At 43.1% G+C, this 27,754-nt stretch overlaps 1 protein-coding gene and 1 pseudogene across 2 annotated transcripts in view; one reads left to right on the top strand and one right to left on the bottom strand.

The window, feature by feature from the left end:
- Nucleotides 1-2,312: 2,312 nt before the first annotated feature.
- The window catches only part of ZFYVE26 (zinc finger FYVE-type containing 26), a 68,521-nt gene continuing 43,079 nt past the window's right edge, over nt 2,313-27,754 (top strand). Inside the window, exons 1-15 of one of the 2 annotated variants that reach the window (XM_004055331.5) lie at nt 2,313-2,389; nt 2,877-3,153; nt 4,842-4,920; nt 7,867-7,956; nt 9,544-10,066; nt 10,789-10,919; nt 11,846-12,010; nt 12,159-12,247; nt 13,198-13,361; nt 15,180-15,383; nt 18,817-19,425; nt 19,684-19,767; nt 23,201-23,269; nt 23,680-23,831; nt 26,661-26,862. In XM_004055331.5, the coding sequence (XP_004055379.4) occupies nt 2,960-3,153; nt 4,842-4,920; nt 7,867-7,956; nt 9,544-10,066; nt 10,789-10,919; nt 11,846-12,010; nt 12,159-12,247; nt 13,198-13,361; nt 15,180-15,383; nt 18,817-19,425; nt 19,684-19,767; nt 23,201-23,269; nt 23,680-23,831; nt 26,661-26,862 (2,755 nt within the window). In that variant the 5' untranslated portion in view covers nt 2,313-2,389; nt 2,877-2,959. The remainder of the gene's footprint in view (nt 2,390-2,876; nt 3,154-4,841; nt 4,921-7,866; nt 7,957-9,543; nt 10,067-10,788; nt 10,920-11,845; nt 12,011-12,158; nt 12,248-13,197; nt 13,362-15,179; nt 15,384-18,816; nt 19,426-19,683; nt 19,768-23,200; nt 23,270-23,679; nt 23,832-26,660; nt 26,863-27,754) is intronic. The other variant, XM_055362178.2, reaches the window with a different exon arrangement.
- Nucleotides 17,829-18,648, bottom strand: LOC109029519 (dnaJ homolog subfamily C member 9-like; annotated as a pseudogene).

The following is a 27,754-nucleotide window of genomic DNA, read 5'->3' as shown; positions in this document are numbered from 1 at the left end:
AAGAGTAATTCACGCAGAGCCAGCTGTGCGGAAGACTGGAGTTTTATTGTTACTCAAATCAGTTGTCCCGAGCATTTGCGGATCGGAGTTTTTACCAATAATTTGGCTGGTAGGGGCTTAGGAAGTGGGGAGTGCTGATTGGTCAGGTTGGAGATGGAATCATAAGGGGTCGAAGTGAGGTTTTCTTAATGTCTTCTGTTCCTGGGTGTGATGGCAAAACTGGTTGCGCCAAATTACTGCTCTGAGTGGTGTCAGCTGATCCATGGAGTGCAGGGTCTGCAAAATATCTCAAGCACTGATCTTAGGGCTTACAACAGTGATGTCACCCCCGGGAGCAATTTGGGGAGGTTCAGACTCTTGGAGCCAGAGGCTGCATGACCCCTAAACTGTAATTTCTAAACTCGTAGCTAATTTGTTAGTCCTGCAAAGGCAGACTGGTCCCCAGGCAAGAAGTGGGTCTTTTCGGAAAGGGCTGTTATCAATTTTGTTTCAGAGTCAAACCGTGAACTGAATTCCTCCCCAAAGTTAGTTCAGCCTACGCCCAGGAATGAACAAGGACAGCTTAACGGTTAGAAGCAAGATAGACTCGGTTAGGTCTGATTTCTTTCACTGTCATAATTTCCTCAGTTATAATTTTGCAAAGGCGGTTTCACTCTGGGATGCTGAGGCAGGCAGATCACTTGAGCTCAGGATTTCGAAACCAGCCTGGCCAACATGGCGAAACCCCGCCTCTACTAAACATACAAAAATTAGCCAGACGTGGTGGCAGGCACCTGTGATCCCAGCTACTTGGGAGGCTGAGGTGAGAGGAGCCAGACATTGCCTCAAAAAAAAAAAAAAAAACCTTAATGGGCCAGAAAGGCATGTTAGTTTTCTCAGGAATCGAGGACAATCCACCAATCACAGAAGAGTTTTTGGAAGAAAACGTTCTGTTTGTTTTAATTTGCTCTTTTCACCACCCTTTGGTGATTAAATAGTTTGGGAAATGTTGAATGAAATTACTAAACCTGAAACACACATACTGAGGAAAGCTGAGAGTCTGTGATTAAAGCACACCAGGGAAACCAAACAAAAGGCTTGGTGTAAGGCAGCTGTGGTGAGCAAACCTAGTAAGCCGTTACTTCAAGAGTTGATTTCAGGCCGGGAACGGTGGCTCACGCCTGTAATCCCAGAACTTTGGGAGGCCGAGGTGGGCGGATCGCCTGAGGTCAGGAGTTCGAGACCAGCCTGGCCAACATGGTGAAACCCTGTCTCTATTAAAAATACAAAAATTAGCCGGGTGTGGTGGCGCGCGCCTGTAAATCCCAGCTACTCAGTGAGGCTGAGGCAGAAGAATCGCTTATCCCAGCTACACAGTGAGGCTGAGGCAGGAGAATCGCTTAAACCCGGGAGGCGGAGGTTGCAGTGAGCCGAGATCGCGCCATTGCGCTCCAGCCTGGGCGACAGAGCGAGACTCTGTCTCAAAAAAAAAGACTTGGTTTCAGATTATTATGTTTGCGAAAAAGCCTTTGCTCATTCTTTGCTCTCTGATCTCCTATGCATACTTCTGTCTTATAATTTAGCCCACCGTATCCTAATTTTTGGCCTGCATCTCCCTTGAGAAGAAGGACCTCCATTTACTCAACTTAGAGAATAGGGACTAAGCCCAGTGTAGTGGCGCGCGCCTCTAGTCCCAGTTACTACAGGAAGGCTGAGGCTTAAGGATTACTTGATCCAGGAAGTTCGAGGCTGCCATGAGCCGAGATCACACCACCGCACTCCAGCGACAGAGAGACTCTGTCTCTAAAAAAATAAAATAAAGCCTAGCACACCGTTCAATTAACAGTTGTAGGGTAAATGTGCAAATAAATGAATGGAGTGAAGCAGAAGAATATGGAAATTCAGACCGCAGAGTTCCGGAACAAAAGAGCCCAGTAGATAGAATAACAATGGAGGAGAACCCAGTTCTCCTAGCTCCGGGTATCCCCCGCGCCTGGCAAAACACCATCACTGGTTAGCGTTCAATAAATGTTGACTTCACATGTTAAGGAGATAAGAGAGTGGAAGAAAAAAAAAAAAATAATCCAGGGTCACAGTTCTTCCTGCCACCTGCTCGGCCGAATGCAGAACTGAAAGTATTGAGCGCCGGAGCTGTCACAATTGAGGGAGCCAGGTAGCTGATTTCCTCTTTCCGAGCTTTCTAGCTTTCCCTACTCCCGGAGAGGTGGCGTCACGTGACTCAAACAAATATGGCACTTAATTTTCATCTTCCCTGCCTTGAGCCAATAGGAGTGGGGCTTTCAGTCTTTGTCACCACCCCCACCACCGCTGTTCGGAGTGGGTTCTGTCACCTGACTCGGCTCAAACATGGCTGCGCTGAGAGCTCTGTTGCTTTGGGCGCCGGGAGCAGGTGAGTGTAAGACACCCCTGAGAGGGAGGGGCCCCTCTCCACGACCCCGGCAGAGAGCGTCCCTGCGGCCCACCCCCACACTGCTTTCCACTTATGACACAGATTCGTCTCCTGGTCGTCAATCCTCTGCCTTAACAGAGGGCTCAAACTAGGGAGGTTCCTGCTGAATTTCTCATTCTTGAGGAGGCGACCACCTGGGGATTTGGAGTAAAGACTGGGCATAACGTTCAGTAGGGAATACGGACGTAGAGTTATGGGTCTGCGCCCGGAGCAAATATGATTATTAATATTATTAAATATAGGAATCCGCGTGAAGAGATGGGATCCACCCCTTGAAGAAAGTGTTTTCAAAAAGTAACGTGGGAAATTAAACTGAAAACGATACTTAGGCAAGCAAGTCCCGCCTTTCCCAGGCGGACCAGTAGTTGCTGCTTTGTCTTAATACAGTGCCTTCTGTTTCTTCTCACTGGCGTTGTGTTGTTTCTAGGAGGTACTCCGCGAATGAGAACATTGAGAATGTGTTCGGCATAACTCATTTCTTTGTATCTCCCTGCACTCTGTGCTGGGAAAATGAATCATCCATTTGGAAAAGAGGAAGCTGCTTCGCAGAAGCAGCTTTTTGGATTTTTCTGCGAATGCCTGCGGAGGGGAGAATGGGAGCTGGCACAGGCATGTGTACCTCAGCTACAGGAGGGACAAGGGGATATCCCAAAGAGGGTAGAAGACATACTTCAGGCATTGGTGGTGTGTCCAAATCTGCTGAGGTAAGGGATCTCTTTTCCTACCAGATGGTCCCAGGGTGAGAGACACGTGGTTCAATATTTGGGCATTGGTCAATGTGCCCCCACTCAACTACCCTCTGAAGAATAAGCAGAGGCATAGTGTATTTCAATGCTCTGAAATTTTACCTCTATAGTATACATCCATTACTTAGTCAATATTGGCTTTTGATTATCATCTGCAACTGAATGTAAGCCTGGCTGCCAAAGTGTGCCTGAAACTGCCATTTCTTGTTTATCCTCGTTAATATAGATGGTGGAACTGCATTGAAAACTATTTTCTTTGCCTCCAAAAAAGCAAACCCTGCTCTCTTCTTGCTTATGAGATTGAAAATATTGTTGTCGCTTTACTTAAAACTTTTTATTTCGAAATAATTGCAGTCTCACAAGAAGCTGCAAAAATAATGGAGTCCAGCGTATCCTTTTCCCAGTTTGCCCCAATTGCGACGTCTCATACAGCTGTAGTACAATATCAAGACCATGAAATTGACATTGGCACATTACTTTAAATGACACTACAGAGTTTATTTGGTTTTCAGCATTTTCTTAATCTGCCTTCATTTTTTCATTTGTAGTTTTATGCAGTTTTATCCATATATAGATTCATGTAATCCCACTGTAATAAGGATCAGAACTGTTCCATTACCACAAAAGAATTCCCTCACTCCTTGGTGCTATCTCTTTGTATTTATACAACAACCCCTCCTTGTTCCCTGGCAACCACAGTTCTCCATCCTCGATTTTCAGTGAAGTTCCTCCTGGTGATGCTAGTAACCACTGGTGATGTAGGAGTCAAATGTACCGTTTTAAGTCTTTCCTTGGGTTTTCCTTCCTTTGACTGTTATGCTATACTGTTTACATATTGTATTAGCACATATACGATGGAGAAACTTAAGTGATCCCTTCCTTTTCTTTTTCTCCTTTAATTTGAGATCTAGCCAGTTACCGTCTAAATTCCTAACTTCAAAGAAAGGCTTATGAATTCCTAAAGTCCTGTTTTTAGCATATGGTTAAAAATAAATTTGGATGAAGTTCCTTTTTTAAGACTGTCTGATTCACTTTCTGTATTAAAAATATGCTTCAGATAGTATTAGCTATTATGGTTTTCTCTAATATTATTTTATTTTAAACTAAGATAGGGAGGTGGAGGTGAGATTAAGGCTTTTTATGAAAGCTGCTAGCTCTGTTCTGGTTCTAATTTGTTTGTTTGTTTGTTTTGGAGACAGAGTCTTGCTCTGTCACCCAGGCTGGAGTGCAGTGGCATGATCTAGTCTCACTGCAACCTCCGCCTCCCAGGTTCGAGCGATTCTCCTGCCTCAGCCTCCCGAGTAGCTGGGACTACAGGCGCCTGCCACTGCACTTGGCTAATTTTTGTATTTTTAGTAGAGATGGGGTTTCATTATGTTGGCCAGGTTGGTCTCGAACTCGTGACCACAGGTGATCCACCCACCTCAGCCTCCCAAAGTGCTGAGATTACCAGTGTGAGCCACGTTGCCTGGCCTGGTTCCAATGTTTTATTGAACTGTCATATACATTTAAAAATATCTCATTAGGGCAGTGTCTTGCCTGTTCAGGTTTAAAACAGAATGAGCAATGAAATCTGTCTGGGATGACAAAAGATGAAAGATCAGTAGAAACTCTTTTTTACAAGTCTTTCTTTTTACCTTTTTCAGATGTGGACAGGACATCAACCCTCAAAGAGTAGCCTGGGTCTGGCTTCTTGTACTGGAGAAATGGTTGGCCCGGGAAAAGGTAAGTAGGTTTATATTAAATTTTCCCCCGAGGCCAGGACTGAGAAGAACTTGAAAGTAGTTGTGGGATTTCCCTTCTGTCTGTTACTTCCTTTATCATTAAATTCATCATACTCATTCTCAAAGAATGGCTTAAATTTTTATTGCTGTCTCCTTACCTAAATTCATTCATTAATGCACTAATATACATTGGCATATATTACCGTTTGTTAAATACCACCATGAGTCTTGTGCCTAAAGAGAACTTTTGGAAACTCAGTGAAGGTAACAAAATAGCAAATAAAATATGAATCTGTAACATTTGGATCTATTCAACATTTAAGTAATAGAGAATGGGCTGAGCTGAAACTTGGTTTTTCTTCCAAAAATCATATTTTAACTACCTAATTCCATGACATCTCATAGATTCAAATTCCATTAATTCATAGTTTAATAATTCACATGAATTGAACAGAAAATTACCAGATATAAAAACAAGTAAGCAAATTAATATTGAAAAAAAAAAACCTGGTAAGGAATTACCTTTTTTAAAGATAAACTTCCATTAAAAGTCCTTTTAGAAGTATGTGTTAATTATCAGAAATTTATATCTTATAAAAGAATTACTCTGAGACATTTTCATATTGAACTTCAGACTCTGAGATTTAAGTGAAGAACCTCTAACTTAGAAATGACTGGCCCAAGGACACACTGTAAAGTTATTTGACAGAGCTGGTGCTGAAACCAAAATCTTCTGACCTCAATCCTCTGTTTTTTCTGCCTTAACACTACTTTTTTAGCCCGGATGGACTTAAAACTAAGAAACCACAAATTCTACTTTTAAAATGTCTATAATTTTGCCAGTTTTTAAAATTTTTGCTCCTCTCGGTCACCAGAATTAATTTTGTCTTTGGTTCCACTTTTGCATGACATCCTTGCTTAGAAATGCTGAGCAAATTCTTGCCTATTTTAGGAAGATAAATGTTAGTCAATTATGATCCTGAATATGTTTAAAGTAGTTTCAGCAGTAAAATAAGTATAATCTACTCAGTCTTTAGGATTCTAAATAAAATCTTAGCCTGACTATTAAGGATCTGCTGTCCTAGACATCTTATCTATTCTTTTCTGTTAGTCTTCAATAGAAGCACTAATCCTCAGCTTCCCAGCATGAATTTTATCCACCAGCTTCCAATCACAGGCATTATACAAGCATTCACATGGCCTTGATGCACGTATTAGGGAAGTACATGGTTAGAAGAAATAAGATTTTGGACCAAGAACACATTAGATCATGTTAGCCTCTGATGTGATGAATGGTACATGAATGGAGATAGTTAGGTCTTGTGCTCTAAACTCTCCTCACTCATGTACACACACACCTGCAGGTGTACACACACACACACTCTCACACACACACATCCCTGCAGGTGTTCCTTGCCTTCCAATAAAACTTATCTTTGGGAAGCTTTAACCAAAGGCAAGATTGACAGATGTCTCATATTTAAGGTAGTGTTTGTCAGGATAAGTCTCAGACTCTTGCTATTTTTATTTGTGTCTGGAAAAGGGGAGACTCCAATTTGAGTGTTAGGGACCAGGTGAAGGTAAGTTATTGTGAAACAAGCAGGTGCAGGAAGAGTCAGAGCCTTTGTCTCTATACATTAGACCTCTCTGCTGGCACGTCTCATTAACAAACACTGGGATCACCTTTTCCTTTTTGTTTGAAAAAATTGGGAAAAATGCTTCCTAACCATTTTACCTCTAGTAAAGATTAGTTGTAAAAAATATATAAATATGTGCCACAGTTTTGTTTGATTTGGAAATTAAATGTATTAAGAATAAAATATGGCACACAGTACCTGTGAGGTACTGGCATATAATAAGTGTTTAATAAACATTGGATTTCTCCCCTTAGACTGTTCTTCTTTCACTGCTATGCAAAGGATAGTGAATGACAAAAACAGAGGTTTGGACCAAAAGAGGATCATGTGGGCCATACCCTCCCAGACTTACCCACAACTGGGTGTTTTGAACACAGCAAGAGAGATTCTTGGGGAAAGACCTCAAGTGACAAAAAAGGTCAATGAAATGAACAAACCTTGGAACTTACGGCTGATTAGTGTGGGCTTTAAGTATTAGTTTTTAAGAGAAGTGTATGTCCAAGTTTAGCTATTTTTGTTTATAAAGAATAGTATCTGTGCCAGGCACGGTGGCTCACGCCTGTAATCCCAGCACTTTGGAAGGCCGAGGCAGGCGGATCACGAGGTCAGGAGATCAAGACCATCCTGGCTAACATGGTGAAACCCTGTCTCTACTAAAAATACACAAAATTAGCCAGATGTGGTGGCACACGCCTATAGTCCCAGCTTCTCGGGAGCCTGAGGCAGGAGAATCGCTTGAACCCAGGAGGCGGAGGTTGCAATGAGCTGAGATTGCACCACTACACTCCAGCCTGGGCGACAGAGCAAGACTCTATCTCAAAAAAAAAAAAAAAGAGAAAAGAATAGTACTGAAAACATATCCAGGAATGTTGTGTTTAAAAGTACTTTATCTTAGGCCAGGCGTGGTAGCTCACATCTGTAATCCCAGCACTTTGGGAGGCCGAGGTGAGTGGATCACTTGAGGTCAGGAGTTCCAGACCAGCTTGGCCAAATGGTGACACCCTGTCTCTAATACAAATATAAAAATTAGCTGGACGTGGTGGTGCGCACCTGTAATCCCAGCTACTCGGGAGGCTGAGGCCCGAGAATCGCTTGAAGCTGGGAGGTGGAGGTTGCGGTAAGCTAAAATCATGCCACGGTACTCCAGCCTGGGGAACAGAGCAAGACTCTGTCTCAAAATTAAAAAAAAAAGAGTGCTTCATCTTAGAGAAATAGCAGAAGTAAGACTAACTGGACAGAAATATTTAATTATAATTTGTTAACTAAAACATATATCTCATCTCTATGCTTCATTCTTTTGATTCTTCTAGAAGCTACTCCCATTTGTTTTCCGGAGAAAGCTTGAGTTTCTTTTATTGTCAGAAGACCTCCAAGGTGACATTCCAGAGAACATCCTCGAGGTGAGAGAGGGCCCTGGTGCCATCTGCCTAGGGTTGACAGTCACTTAAGCAGCTTAGCTTCCATGGACCCAGAAGAGAGAGGTCTCCAAGATGTTGCCCATACTTTGTTCTCAGGCAAGGCAACACAGAAGCTCCTTTGAGGAGAGTTTAGAGTTAGGGTAAACTTATATGATTTTAGAATTTTTGAGGTGGTTGTCCAGAAGTACCAAGTATAACTGGGAATTAAAGATTTATTAGGAGATAGCAGGGAATATGAAGGGGACAAGGAACTAGTATTCGTTGACTATCTTTTCTATAACAGGGTCACTGAATGTGTTAGAGTTAATTCTCATAACAACCTTCTGGGGGTAGATTCAAATTAAGTCTTAATTATATCATTATAGCATGTATCAGTTACTACTTTAGTGCCTGAGATATGCTCTGAGGCCCAATACTTATTTTTTTAATGACCCTGACACCAGTTAATTAAAGACATATTTACAGTAGGATTTAAGAGAGGGACTTTCACTTGTATTAGGTAAAGGACTCATGGTCTTGCAGTCCATCTCTGAGGCAGTTAATGAAGAGGCATCATTGAGCACCATCTATAGGCATGATGCTTAAGTGTGGGAAATAACCTACTTCTCACCCCCTTCTCTCCCTGTACCCTCACCCTGCAAACAGAGGATAGGCTCTAGAGGTTCTTGCTTTTAGGTGACTGAGGAAGAAGGACTAAAACACACACTATTATGTATTAAATCATATGGTACTAATTTTAAGTACATTGAAGTTGTATGGGTTGGAGGTATTGGAGAAGGTTTTTATAGAAGGATAAAGAATGGGCCGGGCGCGGTGGCTCACGCCTGTAATCCCAGCACTTTGGGAGGTCGAGGTGGGTGGATCACGAGGTCAGGAGATCGAGACCATCCTGGCTAACATGGTGAAACCCCGTCTCTACTAAAAACACAAAAAATTAGCCGGGCGTGGTGGCGGGTGCCTGTAGTCCCAGCTACTCGGGAGGCTGAGGCAGGAGAATGGCGTGAACCCGGGAGGCGGAGCTTGCAGTGAGCCGAGATCGCGCCACTGCACTCCAGCCTGGGTGACAGAGCGAGACTCCGTCTCAAAAAAAAAAAAAAAGAAGGATAAAGAATGGACTGAAAGCATGGCTGGGATTTAGATCAAGGGTTAAAAACTGACATTATTTTAAAAATTGAATGTAAATGCCTTTAGATGGGCATGTCTTACCTGGTCTGTGAGTTGGCAGACCTTGATTCACATCACCAGTACACATTTTGGAGGCAGTGAGGTGGGACTAGCTGGAGCATGGAGGCCCTGGGCAATTGAGTTCATCTCTTCCAGCCTCCAACTCCTGATTTATAAAATAGGAGTAATAGTAGTGTCTTCCTCTGAAGACTACTGTAAGGATTAATTTGATTTTTCTGTGTAAAGGGCCTTAGAACAATGTCTAACACATAGTAACTATGACATAAGTATTTGCTACCGCCACTATTATATAAGTAAACTGAAAAAGAGGAAAGCATGAAAGCACACAAGTGATACCATTCCAGGCATGCCCACCACCCATCCCTTTCTTCATCCTCTATTTAGGAGCTGTATGAGACCTTAACACAGGGTGCAGTAGGCCACGTGCCTGACGGAAATCCAAGGAGGGAGAGCTGGACTCCTCGTCTCAGCTCCGAAGCTGTCTCTGTGCTCTGGGATCTCTTGAGGCAGTCTCCCCAGCCAGCACAGGCCCTGCTGGAGCTCCTGCTTGGGGAGGATGATGGTACTGGCCTCTGTCACTGGCCTCTGCAGAATGCACTGGTGGACCTCATTCGAAAGGCATTGCGGGCTTTGCAGGGCCCTGATTCAGTGCCCCCTGGGGTAGTCGATGCCATCTATGGAGCCCTGCGGACTCTGCGTTGCCCTGCAGAACCACTTGGGGTTGAGCTGCGTCTCCTGTGTGAGGAACTACTAGAGGCCTGCAGGACCGAGGGGAGTCCCCTGCGGGAGGAGCGGCTGCTCAGCTGCCTGCTGCACAAGGCCAGCCGGGGCCTGCTGTCCCTGTATGGCCATACCTATGCAGAGAAGGTCACAGAAAAGCCACCAAGGGCTACAGCCTCGGGAAAAGGTGTGTTCCCTTTGCTGCTGCTCTTTTAGTTTCAGTAATTCCAGTATGCCCAGCCTTGCTGGAGGCTTTAGACTGGTGCCTTCCATGTGGCTCAGGACATCAAATAGGGGAGGCTAAGCAAAAATGGGTGCGATGCTCTTTTGTAAAAGTACAGGCCTGGCATGGTGGCTCAGGCCTGTAATCCTAGTACTTTGGGAGGCCAAGGCAAGGAGGATCATGTGAGGCTAGGAGTTCAAGATAAGCCTCTGCAACATAGTGAGTTCCCATCTCTACAAAAAAAATTTAGAAGTTAGCTAGGCATGGTGGCACACACCTGTGGTTCAAGCTACTTGAACCACAGGCAGGAAGGCTGAGGCAGGAAGATCACTGAGCCCAGGAGGTGGAGGCTGCAGTGAACCGTGTTTGCACTGCTGTATTCCAGCCTGCATGACAGAGTGAGACCCTATCTCGAAATAAATAAATAAATAAAAGTATAGGTTTTCTAGTGTAAGATAGAGGTGTTGGGAGGAAAAAAAATAAAGTAATAGCAATAGCAGGAAACAGCTTTTCTGAAGCTCCCAAGGGAAATAAAGATTCTTTAAGATACCCTAAGATAAAGTATGGAAAACCCAGCCTAAGTTTTTAAAAGAGCAAACTGTCACATCACTTGGTTGTTCAAATGGGCTCTAGCTTAGAAAAGAAGAGCTCTTGGTTTCCTGATAACCGTCTTGTTTGATGTTCAGTCTCACCGGATCATCTAGATCCTGAGCGGGCAATGCTAGCCCTGTTCTCCAATCCCAACCCAGCCGAGGCTTGGAAAGTGGCCTATTTCTACTGCCTGAGCAACAACAAACACTTCCTCGAGCAGATTCTGGTAAGTCAAGATTAATTGTTCATCACAGAGGTACCCAGGGATTCTCCCCAGACTTTTTCATTCCTCATTTATCTCCCACTCATTTAGCCACCGTAAAGCAGTCTAATTAGTGTTGAGTCATTTGGTTTTGTCCCTCCCACAGTCCCATGGGAAAGGAGACTCTGAGAATCAGTACCATTCATACTTACAGTTGCAGTCATTTTACGTCCGTCCTTTGGCAGAAACTAAAATGTTGTATATGTATGTGCTTTCTGGAGGATGCAAGAAAGAAAAGGCAGTGGCAACAATATGTTGCCTAGCTGACACGAGAATTTAATTACTTTAACCTTTTCCTTCCAGATTGCAACTGGGCTTCAGTTTAATTCAGCAGATATTTATTAATCTCATCCTTTGTGCCATGTACTGTAATAGGAGCTGGAGTTACAACAGAAGTCAGTCTCTGCCTTCAGGGAGCTCACAGTCTAGTGTTTTCATAAACATTTATTTTACTCAATTCACCACTTCTATTTTTTTGTTTTTGAGACAGAGTTTCCCTCGTCACCCAGGTTGGAGTGGAGTGGCGCAATCTCGGCTCATTGCAACCTCCGCCTCCTGGGTTCAAGCGATTCTCCTGCCTCAGCCTCCCAAGTAGCTGGGATTACAGGCATGTGCCACCATGCCAGCTAATTTCCTATTTTTAGAAGAGATAGGTTTTCACCATGTTGGCCAGGCTGGTCTCAAACTCCTGACCTCAAGTGATCCACCTGCTTTGGCCTCCCAAAGTGCTGGGATTACAGGCGTGAGCCACTACGCCCAGCCAACCACTCCTGTTATTGTCAGAAATCTCCGTGCTGTACTAAAATACTTCTTTCTCTGAAGAGCAGTAAGCTAGAACCCATTCTGTCTCATCCACACAGCTGCCTATAACAGCTTTCTTTGACTTACAGGTAACAGCACTAACATTGTTGAAAGAAGAAGACTTCCCAAATCTTGGCTGCCTACTTGATAGAGAATTCAGGCCCCTCAGTTGCCTGCTTGTACTCCTGGGCTGGACACACTGCCAGAGCCTAGAGTCAGCCAAGAGGCTGCTCCAGACCCTGCACAGGACCCAGGTAACTCTCACTCAGCATCCCAGGCTGCTCTGGAAGTGAGAGCCGTGGGGCTTCGGGCTTAGGCTGAATGCAGAGCCCTAAAATCAGTAATAATCTGTAACCCCAGGTGCCTGAGTCAGCATCTCTTTCTTCTCCCATATCAACATAGGGCCCAGGCTGTGATGAGCTCCTCAGGGATGCCTGTGATGGGTTGTGGGCTCACCTGGAGGTCCTGGAGTGGTGCATACAGCAGAGCAGGTATGGCCCTGTGCAGTCAGCGCCTGCCCACCACAAGGCACAGCTGACCCTGTGCTCCGCATGTGTGGCCATTTCAAGGCGTTTTCCACATAGATGTTTTGAGTTGGCAACGTTGACCAGCTACTAAAAATTGTTCCAACTATTAAACCAAGAAAGAAACACAAGTAATTATTACCTTCACCATGACAATCAGGTGATAACGAGAATAATTTGAGGATGACAGTAATAAAAAGAACAATAGCTCACATTTCCAGTGCACTTACCATAAGCTAGGCATTGTTCTAAGCCCTTTACATGGATGATTTCAATTAAGCCTCACAATAATCCTATGGGTAGATACCAACATTATCTTCATTATAAAAGTCAGGCAACTGAAGCCCACAGGTATAAAATAACTTGTCCAAAGTCACACAGCTCATAATGTCATCCACATTCTTAGTCTTATATTATCCTGGATCACACTTTTATTCAACAAATGCTTATTGAACTGTGCATGAGGCCCTGTGTTTCTCTGGTAACTTAGCCTGGACTTAGGTTTCTATCTTGTTCTTCACTCACTTCACCAGCACTTTCTGAAGTAGAGTAGGCAGAGGGGGAAGTAGCAAGGGGCTCTTACTCAAAGTACAACCAGAGAAACTTGTGTTCATTTGAAGCTGGAGAGGGTGTAGAAATTAGAAAATTCAGTCTGTAGGACCTTTCTAGACCCTATTGATCTGAAAGGCCCTTTCTAGGACCTTTCTAGACAACTAGAGCTGGTTTGATAGATGTACTTCCCTGAGGGTAAATAAATGTTAGGCTCAGTCCCAAACCAACTAAAATTTAGATTGTAGGGAAGGGAAACCTGTGGCATTATGGTCCAGAGAGGAAGAACAAGAGGGAATGGAGATTGATCTTTCTTCGAGCAATAATATAAACTGCCTCTCTTCCATCCTCCCAACTTTCCCATTCAGCAACCCCATACCAAAGAGAGATCTGTTGTATCATTTACACGGTGGAGACAGCCACTCAGTGCTCTACACTCTCCATCACCTTACAAACCTTCCAGCCCTCAGGGAGGAAGATGTTCTCAAGCTCTTACAGAAAGTGCCAGCCAAGGACCCCCAGCAAGAGCCTGGTGAGTTGGGATGGAATGACCTGGCCAGGATTTCCTCTTAGGACATTCTTACACATTTCTTCCAGCATGAGATTTATCCAGATGTGATTGCTGAGATCTTTCAAGAGGGTGGTGAGGAGGTCTCCTCTAAATGAGCGCTGTTTGTCCTAATCAGTTTATGGGATATAGGGCATTCCTCCTCTTTCTTGGTGAGGTGTAGGGAATCCTGTGAGTATGATCCTGCATTCTTTGTCCTTGTGGAACCATCACAGGAACCACTACTACAGCCTCATTCCAGTGAAACAGAATTAGAAATTGCCCTCTGAATACACAGCATTGTTAGTCAGTGTTTATGCAAATTCTTAGTGAGTGGCTTCATGTTTTATAAGCTTTCTGATAGCATGTTTTGTGCCTTTTCTCACATGTCCACTTCATACTCCATATAACAGATCAGGAGGTTTAGAAGAAAGACTTGCCTGGGCTGGGCACAGTGTCTCACACCTGTAATCCCAGCACTTTGGGAGGCCGAGGCAGGTGGATCGCTTGAGGTCAGGAGTTCAAGACCAGCCTGGCCAACATGGTGAAACCCCGTCTCTACCAAAAATATAAAAAATTAGCCAGGTGTGGTGGTGCGCACCTGTAATCTCAGCTACACGGGAGGCTGAGGCAGGAGAATCACTTGAACCTGGGAGGTGGAGGTTGCAGTCAGCCAAGATGGTGCCACTGTACTCCAGCCGGGGGGACAGAGGGAGACTCCGTCTCAAAAAAAGAAGAAGACTTGTCTGAAACAGGAACAAAGCCTTTTTTTAACCTAAGATCTTTGCTTAAATTCAAGACCCCATTAAAAAGCTCTTTTTCTTTAAGTTTTATCTTATTTCCCTCCCCTCTCAGATGAATTCTCACCATGGTTTTTTGTTCATTTGTTTGTTTTTGAGAAGGAGTCTTGCTATGTTGCCCAGGCTAGTCTCAAACTCTTGGAATCAAGTGATCCTCCTGTCTCAGCCTCCCCAGTAGTTGGGACTACAGGCACTTATCACTATACCCCATATAGTTTTACCCTATTTTTAATTGACTAATAATAATTGTATCTATTTTGGGAATACAAGTGATGTGTTGATGCATATATACATTGTGGAATGTATACATTTCTTTTTGTTCTTAAGAAACGTATCATTGTATAGTCATAATCTGCCCCACAGGTCAGAGACACTTACTTTGAGAGACACAAACTTTCTTACGTGGCATTTGAGGTTTCCCAGCCTGGATGTTGCTTTACTTTTCAAAAGGACCTACTACTTATTGGAGAACCAGTGTTATTACATTCCATGTTTTTTTTTTCTGGAAAGATAGGCAGCTTGTTTAGCAGATTTCCTGTAGGAATAGGAACTCTGCTCCTACATGCAAGTATACAGGCCTTCCAAAGAAATACAGCATTTTAAGTCTGATCCCTGGACCCACTGGGGCACACTTCAAAAAGGCAAAAAAGTGGCAATAATAAGGCTGCAACTAGGGTGAGGCAAGAGAGACATTTAAGGTGCAAAATTTAAGGAGGCACTCACTGTCAGGTGAAAGTCCTGGCCCTGGGCAATAATGCCATGTAGAAGTCATGAGATATGTAGAAGGGAGGTGAGTGGGGGAAAGGAAGTGCAGGGAACTGAAAGTTGATACTGACTTGAGGAAAAGCCCTAGAAGTGACACAGATCAGACTGACAGAAAGGAGAGAGGGTAAGAACCTACAAGTGGACCTCTAAGTATGGCACAGCATCTCTTTGCTTCACCCATACTTGCAGCCTGAATTAATTAACTCTCAAGTTCAGCCTGTTTCTCTTTGTAATTCAGATGCAGTTGATGCTCCAGTCCCTGAGCACCTGAGCCAGTGTCAGAACCTGACACTCTACCAGGGCTTCTGTGCCATGAAGTATGCCATCTATGCCCTCTGTGTAAACTCACACCAGCACTCCCAGTGCCAGGACTGCAAAGACAGCCTCTCTGAGGACCTGGCCTCAGCTACAGAGCCAGCGAATGACTCTCTTTCCTCCCCAGGTACAGCACTTCCCTCCATCCCTGAGATAAGCTGATAACAACACATGCCAGTGGGTGCTTTGTGTGTTTACCCTCTTCCACCAAGATTGGGAGTGGGGTGATGGCCTTGGTTTTATTTCACCCAGGGATAGTTTCATCCATCTGTCAGCCTCTGAATCAAAGGGACATGGAAAAAGAAAGTGATTGCCTAAGTTTTAACAGAGTCTGATCACCTAGTATGGTGTTTTCCAAACACTTTTTTAAAAACTATATTTCACAGTAGGAATAGCATTTTACATCCTACTCCAGTTTGCACCTAGGTATATAATTTGTGTGTTTACATATGTATGTGTATATATGTGATATATAAACTAAGTTTTAAAAACAATGCTTACTTCATAGAGCACACTCCTGATTATTTTTCTTTCCTATTTCATCTTTTTAAATGTAGTCTTCTAAGGCAATTTCATAGGTCCAGCCTACAGTGTGAAAAGTACCAACCTAATGGTCCTATCCTCTCTCATTTTTCTTAATAATTTAACTTGCCTTCTGTGACTAGTGGTCAGTTTTCCCTCTCTCCTAGCTTTGGAATAGATCTTTACCTCTTAGCATGGTCATTTTTGCCTATTAAGGATTTCTTAAGATATCTAAGTAGGCGTGATCATCTTTAGTGTAAAAATAAGTGGAAATAGAATTGAGGAGTAAAGGGTCTGCATGTTACCTTCATTCCTGGAACTGAAATATAGAGTCCTTATCAGGGATGAGGAACAATGTAACATTTACAAAGCAGATACAAAATAACGAGTTTTAGTTTTCAGTAAGCTGTACTTTTTTTTTTTTTCTTTGAGACAGAGGCTTGCTCTGTTGCCCAGGCTGGAGTGCAGTGGTGTGATCTCAGCTCACTGCAACCTCCGCCTCCTGGGTTCAAGCGATTCTCCTGCCTCAGCCACCTGAGTAGCTGGGATTATAGGCTCCCACCACCAAGCCCGGCTAATTTTTGTATTTTAGTAGAGATAGTGTTTCACCAGTTGGCCAGGCTGGTGTCGAACTCCTGATGTCAGGTGATGCACCCACTTCGGCCTCCCAAAGTGCTGGGATTATAGGCATGAGCCACTGCCCATGGCCAGCTGCACTTTTATTTATTTATTTTTACGGTAACTTTTTATTATACCAAGGTGTTCTAATGCCATTACATGAAGACAGATGCTTCAAACAACCTGCATTAAATTATATTTTTAATACAATTAAAAACTATTTTTAACCTATTTGTAGCCACAAACTGAAAATGTGTCGACTTTACCTTAGAGCTAAAGGCTTACTTTATGCATATGGTATATTTAATAGTCTACAAATCAAAGATTCAAACAGACCCTAAAAACATTCCATATATTCTCATACCAACTCATCTACATAGAAATGAAAATCTGTGTATTGTTCTCACAAACCGTTACTATGAGTGCACTATAACAACTGGATCAATATGGCTTGTCTTTCAAAGTTAAACAGTCAGAAAGGGGCCTCTAAGAAGTCATTTAGCCCAGTTCCCTCACCCTGTGTGTTTTCTCTCAAAGCCGGTGCAATTTTTTTTTAACCAAAAAAACTGGACATATTTAATACATACAGTTTGAAAAGTTTGGATTTCACTCTTTGTTTTGATGTAATAACTCTTTTATAAAAGGAAACAGATTTAGACAAGCTCAGTGGCCCAACTAAAGACATTCAGCAATTAGTGGCAGGACTATAACATACATCTCTTTATGCTAGGGAAACCAGGCTGTGTATTATAAAACTGACCAGGGCTATTGTTTTCCCCTTTTCTCTCATCCTAAACACCATTCACACTTTTTCTAGGTCACATTTTACTGGGATCATTTACAAAGACCCCAGTACTTAACTATCATGTTTTACTTTTTTTATTTAATCATATACAACTCTTACAAAAATGCTTGAAGTAATTTAATACCTGTACATCAGTACAAAACCTGGCTGAGTAAAATGAAGACAGGGTCTATTCAAGATCATTAAGACCAAATGTAAAATGGGAAGGATGTGGAAGATAGCTGTCCAGCAAGTGTTTGGAAGGTGTTCTAGCTGGGTAGAGAGTCTATTCTAACAGACAACGCACATCACAGAAAACAACATGAACAGAACCACATCCTAGATAGAGTTCTGTGTACAGAAGATCCATGGAGGCAAGTGCTGTCAGGAAGGACACTGCCTCCCTCCGCCCTCCCAATTGTCACCACCAAGTTCCTTCAGGTGAGACCTCACACAATGTCAAGTGCTTTCTAGGAAATGCTAAGATCAGGTTGAGAGATTCTGCTTGGCCTAGTCAATCTGAAAAATTCAGGCTGGAAAGACACCTTTTCTCAAGAGTTGAGTTGACTTTTGCCTTCAAATCTTGCCTGCACCTTGCCTACCATGGCATCAATTTACACCTAAGGACCTTTGAAGAGAAAAATTCTATTATTTCTTCTATTTCTTGAGAGCAGATTTTTTCCCTCCTCCTTTGGAAGACTTGCAGTACTTTGCTTCCATCTGAGCCAGAAAACTGTCCATTTCCTTTTGCCGATCCTTTTGTCTGCTGTGAATGGCTGCCTTCAGGCTATCCACGCCTTCATCAAGCCCCAACTCCTTTCTGCTCGTTTCTGCTTCTTTGGCCTCTTCCTGAGCCCTCCTTTTCCTTGCATTCATCTTTTGTTTCGATTCTTTGACAAAGGCCTTATAGGATTGCACTGCTCTGGCGTTAATAGCTTGCTGAACGATATTCCTTATCCTGGGTTCCTCTGTGTACTGCACGCAAAGCACAGACTCCATGATCTGATCCATGTCACCCTTGAAGTCCAGATAGGCCTGTTTAATATCAGCCAGCTCTTCTTCTGAACCTTTGTATGTCTTTTCAAAAGCTTGAATGTCCTCTAAAGATATCTTTTTAAAGAGTAGCCGCCAGTACGCCTCCTAGTCTAGGTCTTGGGTGAGCACTGGAGAGTCCTCGTCCACTGTTCCCTGCTCATCGTACACTGCTCTCTGTTCTTTGTCACTGAGGACGGAATAGACTTTTCCCAGGATCTGAGGGCAGAGAGTATCCGTAAATCACCCCCGCCCCTCCCACCGAAACCGAGGCGCGAGAAATAAAGATCAGAGGCGCCAAGTGGAGCTCAGCGCGCTCCCCGGGGGCGGGGCCCGGTGGCCAAAAGGCTGGGGAGGCCCGGTCGGCCTCGGGGTGGGACCCGGCCAGCTGTACTTTTAAAATAGCAAAATCTTTCTGCAAATCATGAAAAGACATCCTAAGAAGTCTCTTATTCTTCTCACTGTAACCTCAGTTTCCTTATAATTAAAAAATAAATAAATAAGCTAAAGTTGCGAGAATGTTTGACGCTGGGAGGTAATGTTTCTAATGTTTGCATTCTCTGTCTTCTCTCTCTGGCCTCTTCTCTTGTACATGTTTTTGTAGGTGCTGCAAATCTCTTCTCAACTTACCTGGCCAGGTGTCAACAGTATCTGTGCAGTATTCCTGACTCTCTGTGCCTGGAGCTTCTGGAAAACATCTTCTCATTGCTTCTCATCACCTCTGCTGATCTTCACCCAGAGCCTCACTTGCCTGAGGACTATGCTGAGGATGATGACATTGAGGGGAAGAGCCCCTCAGGCTTGAGGTCCCCATCAGAGAGCCCTCAGCACATAGCACATCCTGAAAGGAAGTCAGAACGGGGTTCCCTGGGAGTCCCAAAGACCCTTGCTTATACAATGCCAAGCCATGTGAAGGCAGAGCCAAAAGACAGTTACCCAGGGCCTCATAGGCACAGCTTTTTGGACTTAAAACACTTTACTAGCGGTATCAGTGGATTTCTGGCCGATGAATTTACAATAGGGGCCTTCCTCAGGCTTCTCCAAGAGCAACTGGATGAGATCAGTAGCCGCAGCCCCCCTGAGAAGCCAAAGCAAGAAAGTCAGAGCTGCTCAGGAAGCAGAGATGGACTGCAGAGCCGCCTGCATCGACTTTCCAAGGTTGTCTCTGAGGCCCAGTGGAGACACAAGGTGGTGACAAGCAACCATCGTTCAGGTGAGAGAAGGGTGGAACTGGTGGGACCAGAAGGTGGAGAGGGAGAAAGATCCCAGGAATATGGGAGAGAGCTAGGAGTACATAGGAGTCACCCCATAACTCAGGGCATATCGTCACCATGGCAACCAGTGTCAGAACACTGGGGTATGCTCCATGTCTCAGAGCCCAGTGCAAACCTTCCCCAACCTGTTATGCCAAGAAAGGGCCAAATCAAAGTTGATCACTCTCCTTTCTGTCCCGTTGGGTTTGCTCTTTCAGAGGAGCAACCTTCCCGAAAATACCAGCCTGCCACACGTCACCCCAGTCTCCGCCGGGGTCGTCGGACAAGTAGGAGCCAGGCAGGTAATCTGAAGAGCTCATTCCCATGCACTAGGCAAGTGGTATAATGCTGCTTGTCTAATACTCTTTAAGAAACAGCACATGGTCAAAAACAACAAAAGCGTTGTAAAATTATCCTATTCCCACTCCCTCAAGGTAACCCTTGTTAATAGTTTCCTATGTATCCTTTCAGAAATTTTCCATGCAATATAAACATGTATATCCTTTTATATATATACACATGCATTATACTATATATTGAGAACTGCAGCTTGCTTTTTTCATTTATATCCTTTTATATATACAGATGTATTATACTATAAATTGAGAACTTTTTTCACTTACCATTTTAAATACTGCTTAGTATTCCATTGTCAGAAACACCCTGTTCATGGACATTTAAGTTTCCAGTTGTTTACCATTATAAACAGTGCTGTAGTAAAAAACCTTGTACATGTCTGTGCATACTTGTGTAAATACAGGATAAGCTCCTAGCAGCAGAATTACTAGGTCAGATGTATATGGGTATCATATATAGATATTACCCAGTTGCCTTAAAAATAAGGTAGACCAATAGGGATTTCTTTTTTTCTATAAGGATTAATATTAAGTATTCATTGTATGCCAGATGCTGCTCTACATTCCTTATATTTATAATTGTTAACTTATTTAATCCTCACAATACTATGAAGTAGGTCTTATTATTTTTCCCGTTTTATTTTTATTTCCTTTTTTCTTCTTTTTGAGATGGAGTCTCACTCTGTTGCCCAGGCTGGAGTGCAGTGGTGCAATCTCAGCTCACTGCAACCTCTGCCTCCTGCGTTCAAGCGATTCTTGTGCCTCAGCCTCCTGAGTAGCTGGGATTACAGGTGCATGCTACCATGCCCAGCTAATGTTTGTATTTTTAGTAGAGACGGGGTTTTGCCATGTTGGCCAGGCTGATCTTGAACTCCTGACCTGAAGTGATCTGCCCGCCTCAGCTTCCCAAAGTGCTGGAATTACAGGCGTGAGTCACCAGGCCCGGCCTCCCTTTTATTTTTAGTTGGCATATAATAATTGTACATATTTAAGGGATACACAGTGATATTTCAATATGTTTATAAAATGTGTAATGACCAAATTGGAGTAATATCTATCACCTCAAACATTTGTCATTTCTTGTGTTGTGAACATTCGAAATCCTTTCTTCGGCTGGGCACGGTGGCTCACACCTGCAATCCCAGCATTCTGGGAGGCTGAGGCAGATGGATCACTTGAGGTAAGGAGTTCAAGACCAGCCTGGCTAACATAGTAAAACCCTGTCTCTACTAAAAATATGAAAGTTAGCTCGGTGTAGTGGTGGGTGCCCAGCTCGGGAGGCTGAGGCACGAGAATCACTTGTACCTGGGAGGCAGAGGTTGCGGTGAGCTGAGATTGTGCCACTGGACTCTAGCCCGGGTGACAGAGTGAGAATCCATCTCAAAAAAAAAAAAAAATCCTTTCTTCTAGCTTTTTGAGAATATATAATAGATTATAGTTAACCATATTCATCCTGCAGTGCTACAGAACAGCAGAACTGATCCCTCCATCCAGCTCTGATTTTATATTCATTAATCACCCTCTCCCCATCCTTCTCTCCCTCCTATTATTTATAGTTCTGCAAGCTGTATGTGATTGCCTGTTTGCACATACTCTCATCAGTCAATAGTATTAGATTTTTTAAAACCTTCACCAATATATTTAATAATGATGTTTCATTGCTTTAGTAGTATTTTTTTTAGTTTGAGATTGAATATCTTTTCATATATTTATTGGCTGTTTATATTTTTCTGTAAACTGCCTAATGTCTAAGGTCCATTTTTCTCTTAGGAATCTCTTTTATCTTCAATTTTAGAAAGCTCTTTATACATTACAGAAAATATTTTCTCATCATGTGCTATTATTTTTTTCTCTATTTTGCCTTTTGATTCCACTTATAGGCTTTTCTTAGAGAAGTTAATACAGGCGCATTATGCAGGAGTATTAAATTTTTAGAGAATCAAGTTTTCATTATGGCTTTTGGTGTTGATCTTTTAAAAATTAAAAGGAATTCATGAGGATTTCCCATGGGCTAAACAATACTAGGTATCTTGAGGGAGGTAAATGAGGCACAAGCTAGGCTTTTGACTTCGAACAATTTGTAATGTACCTGCTTAGACAGTATACATGGAAAGTTTAAAGTGACCTGAGGCCCTGCCTGAAAACAGAAGAAATGTCTTAAAAGAGGATATCAGCATGACCTGCAGATGTCAGGGCAACAGATTTCATGAAGGAGTTGACTCTTGAACCAAGCTCCGGAGAATGAGTAGGCTCTAGCTAAGTGGCAACATGAAAGGTGAGCATACTGGGTGGGGTGGAGGATGCCGTGAGAGAAAGCTTCAAGGTTGAGTTGCTAAGTCCCTTAAGCTGCTACATTAATTGTTTTGGGTCAGAAGGCAGAGTTTGCATCCACTTGACCCATTCAGCACAAGAATGCACAACCCATCATCTCTTCTACGGCTGTTCCTTCTAAAGGGCTTCCAAACAGTGAACTGAGGTGCCTCCCTTGCATGAGGCTGAGACAGCCCCTCGAATGACCAGGCTAAGGAATAGCGAGCCTCTGTTAGAAAGCTCTAACATGTTAGGAAGCCTGGTGTTGAGAAGAGAAGAAGCTTTTTCTCTGAGACTTTGAATATCATGGTCTTTGGCCAGCCAGGTCTTAGACTTTGGTTCCCTAAATTTTTTTTAATACAGATAGGGTCTTGCTCTGTCACCCAGGCTGAAGTGCAGTGGCACAATCATAGCTCACTGTAACCTTGAACTCCTGGGCTCAAACAATCCTTCCTGCCGCAACCTCCTGGGTAGCTGGGACTACAGGTGCATGCCACCTTGCCCAACTAATTTGTTTTTAATTTTTTGTGTAGACAGGGTCTTGCAGTGTTGCCCAGGCTGGTCTCAAACTCCTGACCTCAAGCTATCCTGCTACAGTGGCCTCCCAAAGTGCTGGGATTACAGGTGTAAGCCACTGCACCCAGCCAGTTGTCTGCCTTTTCAAGTATGAAGATACCTTTTTCTATGTCAGAAAATACTGTGTCCCTACCACTTCCTGGTCATAACAGTTGTGCTTTTATTTTTTCAGAATACTGCCAGTGCTTACTGAGCAGGTGCTGATCACTGACCCCTAAAAATAACTTGAAAGTTCTTGGGGCTCTGAGACCCACAGGTTGGGAACCACTGGTATAGGCTATTACCCAGGTGAACTCTGTTGCCGTATTCAGCCCACTCTTTGCCTTTGGTCTATAGGAGCTTGTGTTTTGCTGTAGAAGGAGCAGCAGGTGTCATAGTTATTCATTATCCTCTGTCTCTAACTACACAGATCTTGGCTGTCAAGCCAACTTCACACTTCCTACTCTATAAGGAGCTGATAATTGACTTTCTCTCTTCTTCCCAATACCTGTAGATGGCCGAGACAGAGGTTCAAACCCATCCCTGGAAAGTACAAGTAGTGAGCTGAGCACAAGTACATCAGGTATGCAGATTTCCACCAGTTGCCAACTTTGAGCAGCTTTGCCCTGATATAGAGTTGCCATACACCATGGTGTAAAGCCAGGATTGAGCAGTCAAGGTTGTTATTCAAGGTTGGCAGATGGCCAGATTTTAGCTGGGAGAAGGGAAAGGACTGTTTCATTCTCAATTTAGTTATCCAGCAACAGAGAGAAATAGAGGTAAATACCCAAAGAAGGTAGTTGGCACTTAGCATCTTCTATTCAAAGATGGTAGCATAGGTTTGCCCTTCATTTGAGGAAAAATTAAGACCTATTTACAGGCCTTTTACAGAAGGACATTGAGGAGATAAAAGTTTGGTGGGAGGTGGCAGCAATATAGCATTTCCTTAATTCCTCTTGCTTCTCTGGCCCCACACATTCTTGTGTCCAACAGAGGGAAGTCTGAGTGCCATGTCTGGCCGGAATGAGCTGCACAGTAGATTGCACCCCCATCCTCAAAGTTCACTCATCCCCATGATGTTCTCCCCACCTGAGTCACTGCTGGCATCCTGCATCCTTCGCGGGAACTTCGCAGAAGCCCATCAGGTGAGGGGAGGCCATACCTTTTCAGCCCCTGAATGACTTAGCATCAGGTAAGGCTCGGAGCATGTACAACCAGAGCCACCTGGGAGCACTCAGGGGTCCACATGAAGCAGAAGAAGCAGAAGCAAGAGGGGGTTTCCATGTGCCCAGGCCCAGTCTTCAGTAGGGCGGATTGAAAGATAGTGAATTGTTTGTGGTTCTTAACATAAGCAGTGTTTTTAAAAGGTGAAAGAAAATATTCAGCCACACTCCCACCACTTAAAAGCATGGAAACTTTTGTTTCTCTCCTTGACTCCTTCTCTGAACATATACATGGGTTTTTGTTTGTTTGTTTGTTTGTTTGAGATGGAGTCTTGCTCTGTTGCCCAGGCTGGAGTGCTGTGGCACGATTTCTGCTCACTGCACCCTCCACCTCCCAGGTTCAAATGATTCTCCTGCCTAAGCCTCCCAAGCAGCTGGGATTACAGGTGCCCACCACACCAGGCTAATTTTTGTATTTTTAGTAGAGACAGGGTTTTGCCATGTTGGCCAGGCTGGTCTCGAACTCCTGACCTCAAGTGATCTACCTGCCTCAGCCTCCCAAAATGCTGGGATTACAGGCATGAGCCACCACACCCAGCCCATGTTTTTATCTAGTTAAAAATTATAATACAATTTCCTTTTCTTTTTTTTTTTTTTTTTTTTTTTGAGACAGACTTGCTCTTGTCACCCAGGCTGCTGGAGTGCAGTGGCGCGATCCCAGCTCACTGCAACCTCCACCTCCCATGTTCAACCGATTCTCCTGCCTCAGCCTCCCGAGTAGTTAGGATTACAGGCATGCACCACCATATCTGGCTAATTTTTATATTTTTAGTAGAGATGAGGTTTTGCAATGTTTGTCAGGCTGGTCTCAAACTCCTGACCTCAGGAGATCCACCCGCCTCGGCATCCCAAAATGCTGGGATTACAGGCATGAGCCATTGCGCCCAGTCTCAATTATAAATAGAATGCCAGTTCAATATACAAGAAGTATGGAGAGCTAGCAGACTAGAATATTTGTATTGTAGAGAGAAAATAGCACTGGAATGGTAATCAGAAAGACTGAACCTCTCTGAGCTTTGGTTTCCTCATTTGAAAATTGGAGTTAAATGTAATACCTGGTTTTTCTACCTCATAGGAATGTTAAGAGGATTATGTTCTAGCCGTGAGGAATATAAAAATCCTCTACTATTGATTAAACTTAATAACAAGTTATTAAACTTAATAACATAAAATAGTACTCTTCTGATTTTTAAAACCCTCTTGGCATATTAATGATACTTTTACTGGTAGTAAAGTATTTGGTAGTTTATCTACTTGACATGTAGGTCAGAATTGTTCTTTCATGTGAGTTCAGTTTTTGAGGAATAAATCTAGGGAACTCTAGGTAATAGGACAATTTTTACTTAAACTTCTCTGATCATTTTAGATCTTATACTTTAATGATAATTATAATTATGATCCTTGGAGGAGGATAGGACCCTCCCCAGCCCCAGCCTTTCTTTTTCTTTTTTTTTTTTTGAAGCAGAGTCTCACTTTCTCACCCAGGCTGGAGTGCAGTGGCTTGATCTCGGCTCGCTGCAGTCTTTGCCTCCTGGGATCAAGCGATTCTCCTGCCTCAGCCTCCTGAGTAGCTGGGACTACAGGTGCACACCACCACTCCTGGCTAATTTTTATATTTTTAGTAGAGACGGGGTTTCACCATGTTGGCCAGGCTGGTTTTGAACTCCTGACCTCAAATGATCCACCCTCCTTGGCCTCCTGAAGTGCTGGGATTACAGGCACGAGCCACCATGCCAGCCCCTCCCCAGCCTTTCTAATGCTCAAATCCAGAGCAATTTAACTAGGAGTCCCATGATATTTTACCCCTAAATGTCCTCCACTTCTCCACCTTTTCTTGAGCCGTGGTCTTTTTTTTTTTTTTTTTTTTTCAATAAAAACTTTTATTTTTTGACCTGGATACAGGCAGAATAAGTTGTACATATACGACAATATCAGAAAGTATTAACAAGAAAATAAAATTACTTTTAACCCTATAGTATGGAACAACCAATATTAAAAATTTACTTTTTTGGCCAATATTTCTCCAAAATATGTATGACTTTTATATAGCTGAGATTATTTCAAATCTAAAACTTTATATCATGCATTTTTACATTTTAATATTAGCATTTGTCTTTTAACCTTGATTTTAGTGACCTTAAAATAGTCTGATCAAGTAGCTGCATTTAACCACTTCCCTGTTGCTCAAGATTTAGATTATTTTTAACCTTGTAATAGTTGTAATATATAGTGCCAAGGTGATTACGTTTAGGCATTAAGCCTTTTGAATTAATTTTTTAAGAAAGTTCCTCATAAAAACTACTGAGTCAAAAGATGTAAACATTTTTAGAGCTTTATGGATTGCCAAATTGCTTTTCAAAAAAGTTGTGACACTTAATGTTACACCATCCCCTGAGGATTTATTTTTGTGCTTTGTTATTGTGATAGATGCAAAATGTTATTGTTACTTAAATTCCTAGATTACTGACAAGGGAAAAAATATTTTCTCATTTATATATTAGTCATATATATTTCCTCTGAAATTGTCCACATCTTTTGCCTATTTTCTACTGAGGCTTTGGTGGTTTTCTTACTTTTATGAATTATTTTTTATAGTTGACCTGTTCTTCTAACATTCAGTGCTCTTCTGACCCTACAAAGCACAAAGACATCTTAGGGCCACAGTCTAATGGTTGGCAAGATCTCCTATCCATGGACATTCCCTAAATCAGTGGGACCACCAGGGCCCACACGCTCCCTCTCCTATGACAGGTGCTGTTCACGTTCAACCTGAAGTCCTCACCCAGTTCAGGGGAACTGATGTTCATGGAGCGCTACCAGGAAGTGATCCAAGAACTGGCCCAAGTAGAGCACAAGATTGAAAACCAGAACTCAGATGCGGGTAGCAGCACCATTCGGAGAACTGGCAGTGGCCGCTCAACTCTACAGGCCATTGGCAGCGCTGCAGCAGCAGGTCAGGCTTCCCTGCTAACAACATAAGTGGTGAGGTGGCTGGGAGAGGGGGTAAAAGGGGAGAAACCACTAAAATCCTAGGCTCCTCATGAGGGTGAGCAGAAATTCAATACAGGACACCTGCCTTGAAAAACAGCAAACCTGATACGTCCAGTTTTCCAGCTGTGCCCATCCTCCTTGCCCAGGCTGTTCAGATACCACCACTTGACCTACTGCATTAAGCTTATCCTGTGTGATTTAAATGAAGACTGTGAATGCTGTTTTTAACCTGTGTTTTGATGGCCACTGTCTCTGGCTTCAGGAAATGGTTAGGAGTTTATTTCTTTCCCATGTAATTACTCAGGGATAAAGCATATTGTTTTACTGTTCTATAAAGTGCAGTTGGGTATTAAAATTTAAGGCCTAGAATTCACAGGTCTCAGTTTCCCAACCTTGGATGCACTGCAAAAGAGCCCATCCTTTCATTACTTCTTGAAGTTGGAATCTTGTTCCACATTTTCACAACTCTTACTGACCTAGGCCCTACATACCATGGTACCATCACATATTGCTTCCTATATATTATCCCAGAAATTTTCTATGCCTATTCACAAGAACACACACACATCCTTCCTGTTTTTAATATAAATAGGTTCTTAGGACAATACTATAGTCTACATTGCTTTTTAGTGATGCGTTCTAGAGATCTTTTCTGATTAGCACACACAGATCTACGTCGTTCTTTCTGAACCTACTTTGAGACTCCATTTGGAAAAAGCCCTCCCTCATCTGGACCACTCTGAGTTTCTCTTGGTCTTCCTTTCATGCCACTGTTTTGAAGCTATAAGAGTGGGCCATAATGATAGTGCTAATATACATAAAAGATACCCTGTGCAGATGAACCTCAAACATTT

Source organism: Gorilla gorilla, chromosome 15, assembly GCF_029281585.2.
Source record: "Gorilla gorilla gorilla isolate KB3781 chromosome 15, NHGRI_mGorGor1-v2.1_pri, whole genome shotgun sequence".
NCBI lineage: Eukaryota > Metazoa > Chordata > Mammalia > Primates > Hominidae > Gorilla > Gorilla gorilla.
The sequence above is the reverse complement of the archived record's forward strand: the minus strand, read 5'-3'. Positions and strand labels throughout refer to the sequence as shown.